This window comes from Entamoeba invadens, assembly GCF_000330505.1.
Source record: "Entamoeba invadens IP1 unplaced genomic scaffold scaff_1105074724699, whole genome shotgun sequence".
Taxonomy (NCBI): domain Eukaryota; phylum Evosea; order Mastigamoebida; family Endamoebidae; genus Entamoeba; species Entamoeba invadens.
In genome coordinates, this window is record NW_004440231.1 from 3329 (window position 1) to 14361 (window position 11033).

The 11033-nt window shown below is 29.4% G+C and overlaps 5 protein-coding genes across 5 annotated transcripts; 3 read left to right on the top strand and 2 right to left on the bottom strand.

Annotated features, from left to right (window-relative positions):
- Positions 1 to 2552: 2552 nt before the first annotated feature.
- EIN_514230 (heat shock protein 70kD, putative) lies at positions 2553 to 3263 on the top strand (the record flags this gene model as incomplete). The annotated part of the gene is made up of 1 exon (XM_004255368.1): positions 2553 to 3263. The coding sequence occupies one exon, from the start codon at positions 2553 to 2555 to the stop codon at positions 3261 to 3263; it is 711 nt and encodes a 236-aa protein (XP_004255416.1).
- A 25-nt stretch (positions 3264 to 3288) lies between these two features.
- EIN_514240 (78 kDa glucose-regulated protein precursor, putative) lies at positions 3289 to 4230 on the top strand (the record flags this gene model as incomplete). The annotated part of the gene is made up of 1 exon (XM_004255369.1): positions 3289 to 4230. The coding sequence occupies one exon, from the start codon at positions 3289 to 3291 to the stop codon at positions 4228 to 4230; it is 942 nt and encodes a 313-aa protein (XP_004255417.1).
- A 978-nt stretch (positions 4231 to 5208) lies between these two features.
- On the top strand, positions 5209 to 5829 carry EIN_514250 (hypothetical protein; the record flags this gene model as incomplete). Its single annotated transcript, XM_004255370.1, has 1 exon — positions 5209 to 5829. The coding sequence occupies one exon, from the start codon at positions 5209 to 5211 to the stop codon at positions 5827 to 5829; it is 621 nt and encodes a 206-aa protein (XP_004255418.1).
- A 1427-nt stretch (positions 5830 to 7256) lies between these two features.
- On the bottom strand, positions 7257 to 8915 carry EIN_514260 (hypothetical protein; the record flags this gene model as incomplete). The annotated part of the gene is made up of 2 exons (XM_004255371.1): positions 7257 to 7319; positions 7395 to 8915. The coding sequence occupies 2 exons, from the start codon at positions 8913 to 8915 to the stop codon at positions 7257 to 7259; spliced, it is 1584 nt and encodes a 527-aa protein (XP_004255419.1).
- A 530-nt stretch (positions 8916 to 9445) lies between these two features.
- EIN_514270 (hypothetical protein) lies at positions 9446 to 10359 on the bottom strand (the record flags this gene model as incomplete). Its single annotated transcript, XM_004255372.1, has 2 exons — positions 9446 to 9902; positions 10325 to 10359. The coding sequence occupies 2 exons, from the start codon at positions 10357 to 10359 to the stop codon at positions 9446 to 9448; spliced, it is 492 nt and encodes a 163-aa protein (XP_004255420.1).
- Between the last annotated feature and the right edge of the window lie 674 nt (positions 10360 to 11033).

Genomic DNA, 11033 nt, shown 5'->3' on the forward strand with positions numbered 1-11033 from the left:
TGCAAAAAAATACACAAAAAATTCTATAAAAAATTGGGAATCAGGTAATAAATCATGTAAAACGGTAAAACAAACTGAAACAATGATTTTCTGGGGTTTTGAAAAATTTCCCGATACTTTCCAGTTATTAATATCTAAAAACTGAGAGACAACGTTTAGGAAAGGACAACGTTTAGAGAATTACTCTACAGTTGGGTAAACAAACTTTAGCCGGGTAATTGTTCCTTAGCCCAAACAAAACTATATATATACCATCGTTTTATTAAACAAATTAACTATATAAAAATACAATTAATATTTTTTTTAGTTAATGATTTCAATATCTAAAAATATAAGAACTACAATACTCAAATGCAAAGTGTTGAACCAGAAACATTCTTTGATGCAATAAAGAAAACTGTCAAAGAAAACCAAATTGTTAAACCGTTCACTGTTCCCCCAACAAAAACCAAAAGAAAACAAGCAATCTCCAATAATCAAATGATGAAAAATGTCAAATTTCTATATGAAAAAAAATTAATAACAAAAGAAACAAAAGAAAATGCCGTGAAGTTGGTGAATGATTTACTAGTGGATTCAAACTTGTATCAGTATAAATCAATGATTGAACAAATCAAATATATAAAAAGACAAAAGAAACAACCCAATGTTATAATTGGATCTCTCTTTGGAATCCAAAAAGGAGCAGTTTCAATTCATTTAAAACAAGAGACTACAGAACCGAAACATTTTACAAAAATATTAGAAGAAATGGACACCGCAATATCTGCACTTTTTAACTATTGCGAATCAAGACATCTAAGCGTTACTCCAACTTTGATTGATTCTGTCTGCCAGTCCGTTGATTGTATGTTTGAAATGACAAGAAAAGGAATCATATCACACATTAAAAAATACCATGGGTACAATACTAAAATTGCAAAACCCGTAGAAATGGAAAGGGTATTAACAAATTATAAAAATATTTTATTAAATTACATAGCTTTTTCTGATAAATTTAATGGTATATATTCGTCATTACTGTTTAACATTGATGAGATTGGATTCAATGAATGGTCCGACAAACATAATGTAACAGTCTTTACTAAAGGAGTTTCCAATGTTAAAGTCAATATACCCAGAGCTTCGAAGAGAAGTACAATTATAGCTTGCATATCCGCAGATGGTTTGTTTTGTGTTCCAGCAGCCGTTGTACCAAACGTTTTTGTTGATCAGTTGGTTTATGCAAAATACCCATATTTGGATATTTATTCTTCAAAGACTGGATTTGTTAATCGACTCATTTTTAAGAATTGGATGTATAATACAATTTTGCCATATGTCGTGAACCGAAGAGCATCTTTGGGATATCAATTTTATGAAATTGTTGTAATTTTAATGGACAATTTCACTGCCAATATTGATGACAACTTACGTCAAATTTTTCTTGATAATTATATATTGTTTCATTTTTTCGAACCACATTCGAGCCATATTTGTCAACCTCTCGACCTTTGTTTATTTGGAGTCGTCAAAAAATGTAGTAGTAGTTCAACACCGATATTTAAAAACACGACAAATATAATAGAAACCACAAAATGTGAACAACCAACCAGTGCTTTTGTCTCTTCTAGCCAAATTCGAGAAGTCGAAGGAAGTGGTTTTGGCATTTTTGATTCATTGATTGATGAATGGGTCAAACAATTAGATGATCCACTTGCTAAAAAAGCAACAACACAACAAAGAGCAGAAAGGGGGAGTGTCATTACCGGACATCTCATGAAAGTGATGAGAGTTATCGAAGAAAAAGCAACCAGAAAGAACGTTGAATCTTCTTTTGCGCGAGCTGGTTTCGTTGTTGTTACTGAAGGTTTAAACAATCGAGTATATGTAGACATAAGGTCTGCGAGAATTTTCATGAACACAACAACAGTCAAGCCAACACCTGAAGAATTGGAGAAGTTAACGCCTCCGAAATCAACAACCACACTTGTTAGAGTACGGGAAGTGACCGACGAAAGTCTAAAAATGTTAGAAGAAACATTAAATACAAATTTACATAAATATTCAGTATTGGGCATTTCAAACAAACTTTGTGTTGTGCTTAAATGATACATTCGTGTTATAATTCGACTTTTTCTGTGTTTTTTAGTTAATAGTTCAACAAATAAACTTGAGTTTTAAAAACAAATGGGTGGTTTTCCCGTTTTATTACTTGCGGCATATTTTGGGGCTAAGGTTTATTTTCTGAAATAAACGTTTTTTCGATTTTTTGAATTAAAAACCCACGTTTTCAAAGAAAATGACAAGTACTTACCCAGTAAAATTAAAAATAGATGGGCTAAAGTACATTTCTTGGGCTAAGGTTAATTTACCCAACTGTAGTATTAATTGCAAATTATTTAAACAGTTTTGGGACAAATTTAAAAAAAGTGTTAAAAAGAGCAATAAAGGGTTGTTTGTAAATTAAAACAAAATAATGAAATATGATGTTTATTGTGATATTATGTTTTTCAAATATAAAAAAATCATTACATATTATAAAAAGGTTATGAAATCAATTAAAACCATTAATGTCTACAAAAAACAAAGATCTATATGTTGGCATTGATTTGGGTACCACATTTTCAAGTTTGAGTTACTCTGACAATAATACACAATGTGTTACTATGCTTGATTTTGGTATTAGTAGTTCATTATCGGCTTCGACAGTCAATTTTACTCAGACCCCGATAGGCGTATCTGTGGAAAATGCAAACGTCATTGGTGAAGTCAAGAGGTTCATTGGTCTGACTTATGATGATCCTGCTATTAAAACAATTTGTAAGGAACTTTCATACAAAATTGACAAAGAGAGCCACAACCGAATTACAATTCCAGTAGTTTACAACGGCAAACAATACTCCTTTTACCCCGAAGAAATATCTGCTTTTGTTTTTTCAAATTTAAAGAAACAACTCATCCATAAAACGGGAGTCAAAGAAATTAATATTCGTGCCGTGTTGTGCTGCCCCGTTTCGTTTAATGATGCACAAAAGGAAGCCACTTTAAGGGCTGCTCAATACGCTGGAATCGATGTCGTCAAATTAATCCCGGAACCAACTGCTGCCTTCTATTTCTATAGCATTCGAAACCACGCATTTAACATTGAAAATGATGTCACCAAAAAAGACACAAAAGTGCCTTCTGGATACCCTAAAATGCCAACTGAAATTAATGAAGGAATATTCTTGACCTTCGACTTTGGAGGAGGAACTTTGGACACAACTTGTAGCTCAACTTAAAAATTCGAAGATTACATTTTTGGCAATGAACGGGGATTCGAAACTTGGAGGTATTGACATCGACTTAAAGTTGACAGAAATAGTCAAAATGAGGTGGAAAAAAGAAGATGAAAATAGATTTAATGCCGTCTTTTTTGTTGGTAAGAAGCTCACTCCAAGCAACGAAAAGATATTAAAACGACACGAATATAGACTTCGAAAATTAGTGGAAAAGGCGAAAATTGCTCTCTCAATAGCGCAACAAAGTGTTGTTAATTTGTCAGAGTTTTATTGTGGAGTTGATATTGACGATGATGTTGAAACACCGAACATAGCAATTTCAAAAGAAGACATTGAAATTGGGTGCAAAAATATTTTCCAGAGGTGTTTAAATCTTGTCGCACAAACACTTTTAGAATCCAAAGTGCCAAAGAACAAGTTGACTAAAATTCTGTTAGTAGGAGGCAGTTCACAAATGCCGTATGTGCAAACGCTACTTGAGAAAGAGTACGGCAATATAGTTTTAAAGGATTGCGACTGTAATGTTGTTGTAGCTGAAGGAGCTGCTCTATATTGTCGCAATATGGCACTTCATGGGGAAACAAATGTGAATGAAATTACATGTAACGAAATTGAAATGAGCGGAGTGGATAGTACTAACAAGAAGGTGGTGGTACCAATTATTGAAAAGGGAACAAAAATTCCTTTTAGTAACACGTTCCCCGTTTTTCCCATTAGAAATGACGTGATTGTCGAATTGTATGAAAACAAGAAGAAAATCGGCGTGTTCGTAATTTATAACATTCAGAAAAAGACCAAAAATGAGTTGTTCGAATGCGAAGTTAAAATTAATACATTTGGTATTCTGGAGGTAAAATGTATCGGGGAAAACAGATGTGCAGTGAATGTTGACAGAGAGAGGATACAGACCGAATCCGAAGATATGAAAAAGAAAAAAGATTACATCGAGTCGTTCTTAAGTTGCTGAAAGTAAAGTCGAAATGCATTACATTCATTTTTATTTTTTTATAATAATTTATAAATGTTTTACATTTCATCTACGATTTATGATTTTCATATCATATCATTAATTTTCTTCCCTGGGTCTGCACCAAGAAAAGAAATAAAAAAATGTAAGCGGTGCACAAACGGACTGTTTGAATGCGTTACAAAGTTTTTTTAATGCTCTGTATCACTCAGTCTTTATCGACTTGAGGGGACTACAAGTAAAAACATTGGTGTGTATTGCTATTTTAAACAACAGTTAGTTGATGCAGTGTTTTCCAACAACATACTAATGTTGTTGGCAAAATGTTTTTTATATATCAAATTATTTTTTAAATTTTAGAGAGAATATTTTTCAGTTCGGTATGTTTGGTTTTAAAAAGTAGACAAATAATAAAATTTGAAGATGGAACCAAATAAATTATTGGGAAATTACGACTTAAATTTGGGAAATTATGTCAATAGGTTTAAAAGACAAATTAGTTTATTATTTATAAAACCAAATAAAAATAATTTTTGTTTATTATTTGGGTTATTTTTTCAAAAGTGTTAAAAACTTTAATTGTATAAAATGATACAAACACTTATATTTATAAACGTAACGATTTTTAACACTTAAAATAACGCTTTGTTTTTTTGTTAGCCTGTTATTACTAGGATATTAATTCAATTTCAAATGATTTTTCCCTTTTAACTTGTGTAATGTAATGCAAATAATAACTACTTCAAAAACTGGAAATTTATTAAATAAACTCGAGATTTCCCGAAAAATACTTTATTTGAATTTTGTTTAATGTTATTTAAAGTGATAATCAAGCAAAATAAATAATAAATTGCTTTGTTTAAATAAAAATAATTATTGAAATTAAACCTCATTTCTAAAAAAATACGATTAAATGATTTATTTTATTAAAAAAACAAACTAGTATATATAATAAAACATATAACATCTGTTTAATATATGACTCAATTGGAATTGGTGTACATCAAAAATGTTGTTCTTTATATGGCCACTACGAGTGATATAATATCATTTATTTGTATGAACAAAAAGTGCAAAGATGTTGTCGACTCGATGTATATTAACCCATACAAACTGTCATATTACAATTCTGTGGAAAAAATACAGAAATTGTTTCCAGCGCTTCAAACATTATATTTGACAGACTTGATCACCAAAAACAGAAAATTGCAGACAGACGTGACACACCTTGAAATCGACTTTTTGTCGTGTTCAAAAACTTTTTCTGTTATACAATTCAATCGAAAAAACACTATTGAAAAGATCAGAAAACTTCGAATCAAATTTTACAACTTGGACTGCTTAACAAGCGATGTAGAGATGTTTCAGAATCTTCAAGATCTATTTGTTGACCTTTCAATGTTCTCAGCAAATTCAAACGATCGACTTTTCGAAATGATTGGTCACAGGACTTTGAGGAGAGTCGTTTTGACAATTTATGCAAGTCAACTGGAGGTCCTTTCCAAGTTCGATTATTCGAAACACCCATTAACAGATTACGTCTTTATTGTAATCGAAATGGATCTGGATGATATAAAAGAGAATTCTAAAGTGACATAAAATAAATTGCAGTATAGAAATGTCAAAATTTATTGCACCATTTATACTAATTTTTTCGATTTCGATTTCATCCCAATAGGTGTTCTACAAAATAGTTTTTATAATGTCTTTGTTACACATTTCTCTGATTTTGATGAAAATGATAAACACTTTTCTCGTGATGTATTAAACCGCGACCAAATTCTGGTAGATTCATATTGCGATAAATGTGATGTTGCAGTCACCGAAATTATCAACAAGTGTTTACTCAATAATGTTGTTCTCAAAAATTACAACAATGATGACATTCAAACTATTCAAAGAAGATATCTAAGAAAAATGTCACATCACAGACAAATTTTGAATTTTGAGACCACAACCATTCGTACAATTTCCATGTTCAACGTTATTGTTGAGAAAATTGTGTTACACCAAAGTGTCAAACAAGTAACTATAGAAAACGTGTATGGTGATGTGTATTTGGACGACTGTGTTTTAGAAATGCTTGATATTAAAAATTACAATGGAAGGGCGCTTGTCATTAACAACACTGTATTGAATGATTTTTCATTAACTGATACGCAGAAAACATGTGTTTCTGTCGTTCACAAAACAAGTCCAAGCAGTGTTGAAATTACTGATAAAATGGTGTTAAATTGGGATAAATTATACAAAGTTTTAATGTTTCTAATTATGACCCCTTTGATTTTATCGTTGAGAGTGATGAATAAGACGTGAAGTGTGAATTTGTTGCTAAAGAAGTGAATTACAATGGTATTTTAAAACGCATGAATACAGTAGATATGTTGGAAATGCCGACTTGTCCTTCTTCGTAATTAAATCATTTGATTTGAGGCAACCAGAATTTAGTGATAACACAAAGGTATCACTTACACTTGGAAATGTAGAGGAAGCAATTTTTTTAAATATGAATTTCGAGAAACTTGAATTGGGAATTGTTGTGAATTTGGAAATGTACAGCACATGTGTTACATCTTTGGTCGCAAAGCATTTATACACATTTGGATATCAAGATTCGACCTTTGAAAACATAAAGGCACACACAATTGGTAAAATTATTGGTCTTAGAAACTCAATTAAAAATTTGGAGGTTGAAAAGAAAGTTGGAAAATACGTTCTTAAATTACTTGGACGTTTTGATCATTTTTAAGTTCTTTTTCGTCTTTGTTTAGAGCTATTTTAATATTGTACAAAAAAGTACATTATTAATTTATATAACAGACCAAATAAATAAATCAATTTTTATTATATTATTTACCTTTTTAATCAACATAATACAAAATAACACTTTTACAAATAATTTATATAAAGAGCACCAAATTATAGTCGTACATTCAGTTTTATAATATTTTTTGTATAATTTCTAGTTTTAATTTTTTAAAACTTGTTTTTTGATTATTCATTCATTCATTTTTATGTGTTAAAATTTAATCATGTTTTTCAGTTTGTTTAATATTAAAACCATTAGCGTAGGACCATTTTCTCATGGTCTTTATTTATAATCATCAGTAATATTTTTCACAATATAATTTATTATACAACACAAAAATAAAAATTCAATTAACTATTTCGATGTAATTAGAAGTAAATATTTTTTCAGATCTTAATTGAACAGGAATATCATTAAAGTCCAATTTATAACATTTGTAAAAACAACTTGTTCCTATTTCAGAAACACTTTTTGGTATTTCAATGTGACTTAAATTTTCACATCCTTCAAAACAGTTTTCTCCAATAGACACCACATTTTGCGGAATAGTAATGTCGCTCAACTTACAACAATATTGGAAACAGTAATTTTCAAGTGTTGTAATATTTAATGGCAAATTGATAGAACTAATATTACAACGACTAAAACAACTCATTCCAATTGATTTGACACTTTCTGGTATAACAACGTCTTCCAATATTATACAGGTATCAAAACAGTTGTTGCCAATCGACTTTACACTCGATGGTATTGTTATTCCCGTTAATTTATTGCAACAACAGAAACAACAATTATGAAGTGCGGTGATATGTTCTGGCACTTTTATACCAATTAATTCTGAGCTGCACTTAAATTTTATGTTATTGATTACTTTGACAGTCGAAGGAAGATCAATTTGAAACAATTCATCGACTCCACATATAACTCCATACCCAGTAACTCTTTCAGAATCGTCCATATATTTGAAGATTTTAAACAGAGGAGGTGTTGTTATTTTACTCAAAGAAGTGCACGTGCCAAAACACATCCCACCAACTTCTTTAACAAAGTGTGGTATTACAATTTCGTTCAATTTGAAACATCGATTGAAACAGCGATCGCCAATTTTAGTGACACTTTCTGGTAGTGACACTTCTCTTAAATTGGTGCAATTTTCAAAACACTTAATTTCAATGGAAATCACTTGACTTGGTATTTCAAAACTTGTTAAAGAGCTACATTGATTAAAACAACACTCGGGAAGTGTCGTAATGTTTTGAGGTAAAACGATTTTGGTTAAACTTGAACACATATCAAAACAACCTTTTTTAATTACTTGAACTGTGTTTGGAATAACGACTTGTTTCAAATTATGACACATATAAAAACAATAATCTTCTATAGATGTTACACCACTTGGTATATGATAAGTGGTTAAATTGGTTGCCCCACGATAACAGTTATCTCCAATGGATGTGATATTAATTGACTTTGGTATTTCACCGAACAGTTCTAAATCATTTTCAGTAAATGTCACGTTTTTGAATACAAAATTTTTGTTGTTCATGGAAACTGTTCGACAGTCGACATTAAACCACACAACTACTCTGAATAGTTTCTTTATACAAAATAAAGATTTGAAAACACGTGTTAGACCAAAAGTATTATGATCTTTAATAACATTTCCAAAATTTTCATCTTCTCTTGACCACAAATGAAGTGTTTCTATATTTAGAAAATAACTTATATTTTTTTTGTTTAGTGGAATTGGATTAAAATGAAACTTCATCGTATTGTCTTTAAACTTCTTACAGACCATTTCGATATTGATAAAATCATGTATTGATATAAAGTACTTTGAGACAACCATTATGTGATATCCATCAAGCTGTATCATTAGTTTTGTTAATGATGGTTATTATTTAAAATATACAGTTGTATTTTAAATTATGAAAATTGTTGTTATTTTGACGAAGAAGCTTTCAATAAAAAACTATAAAATAACTATAATCTGTAGTTCTAAAGTCTTTACTGTTTTATTTTTGGAACTCTTTGATTTTTTTTATTTTCAATCTAGAGTCAATGTTGTATTAGTATTTAAAAAATAATACTGTCCAACCTTGACATTTTGCAAACTTCAACAGTTTCAAAGATCTGTTTGGTTGTTAGAAATTTTTTGGAAAAATGCAAGTAATCGAAAGTTGGTTTATTTTACAATTGAGTTAAAATAAATAAAATATTATATGTTTGGCTTTTACGTTTTAATAACACGCAAACAAATAAAAAAACACATAAATAATTACTTATGATTATCAACAAAAATGAGATCATAAATTTCAACCTAATATTTCAAATTATGACAAATCTTAAAATGTTTGATTTGGAAAATGTTGAGGTTTGATTGTAATAAAAAACAAATAAAATATATCAAATTGTTTTAAACACATTGTACTCTTTTCTTGTAAATTCGCCATTTATGTATTGAAGTAACACAGGACCTTTAATTGGAATACTTAATTCGTTTACGAATGTTGCATTTACGTAAGTGGTGGTTTCGTCCTTAACAACACCAAAACAGTTATGTGTATGTCCGAAACAGACCAACTTTGGTTTATATTTAGTGATAAATGACAATATTTGGTGTGATCCACCATGATATGTTGGTGGTGAGAATGGCGCAACTGACATCATATCCATTATATTATAAGGTGGTTGATGTGATAAAAATACAAATGTTTTTGTTGAATCGAGTTGAAAAGAATCGTCGCCAGCAAAGTTCCATTTTGCTCCATAAAATACAAAGTTGTCAAAAGACACACTTTTATTGATTAATAAAATAGCTTCTGGACATTCTTCAGATACCCACTTTGATATTTGTTCTGTGCTTTTTGTGATTTTAAGCTCGTTATTACCCAACACAATGATTTTATGTAAAAAGTGTTGAGTATGCAACCATTTTGCAAATTTTCGTATTGAATATTCTTTACTATTCGAAAAGTCACCACAGTGAATTAAAAAGTCCCCACGTGGCAAGATTCAATAACTCGATTACATTGTGATTTCAATAAATAGCACAAATCCAAATTATTTTTGGTTATACTTCAATTTCTTTATTAATCAAAAAACACACAAAAACTAAAATAACGGCAAAAATCAAAATTTTGTACATATTTTACAAAAATATAAAATTTTATTTCAAAAAATTTTTCTTTCACAAATTTACCAAAGTTTATATAATTATTATTTATTATTTTATTTTATATTTGTAATAAAACATATGTTCAATAGTAAATATTGAATAAAAACTTTTTATGTTGACTGTCAAACACAATTGAAAACATGGATAGTGGTGCAACAATTGGTTCAAATACATCTTTCACATGAAATAAATAAACATCTTCTGTTTGATTATCAAGTTTGTTGTAAAACGCGACATAATGTTAACTAATATAATAACACTAAAAGTCTGTTTAATTAAGTCTGAAAAACAATTGATAATTATTATTTTATGTTTTAATTATGATTGTACATCAACCCGTAAATCATATTTTAAAGGTGTAATAGTTACTACAAAACCATTTCCAGCAACAACAAGGTATCAAATTATACTGTTATATTAACAATGTGGTTGTTATTTTATTACCAAGAACAACAGATTATCCATTTTTCATTTATCAAATAAAAAACCGAAGTAAAACAATTGCCATTTTTATTTTTTTAAAATACCAACTAAAAAATAATGCCCCCAAAAAATCTAAAAGACAAGTTAAAACAATTCTGTTTTATTCAAACATTAAATTTGAATAGCCATCAAAAAGTTTATTTTAAATTTACTGAAACCATTATTTAATAAAAACCAACCCTTGTCTTTTTAACTTTGTTTTAAAGAGCCCCGATTATTCAGAATTCGGTATTTTGACTTTTTTTAACTTGGGACTTAGGACACAGTACGGCGTTTTTGAAAAATATAAGATGAAATTTTTTAAAAAACAAAAATGTTTTTTTATATAAAATA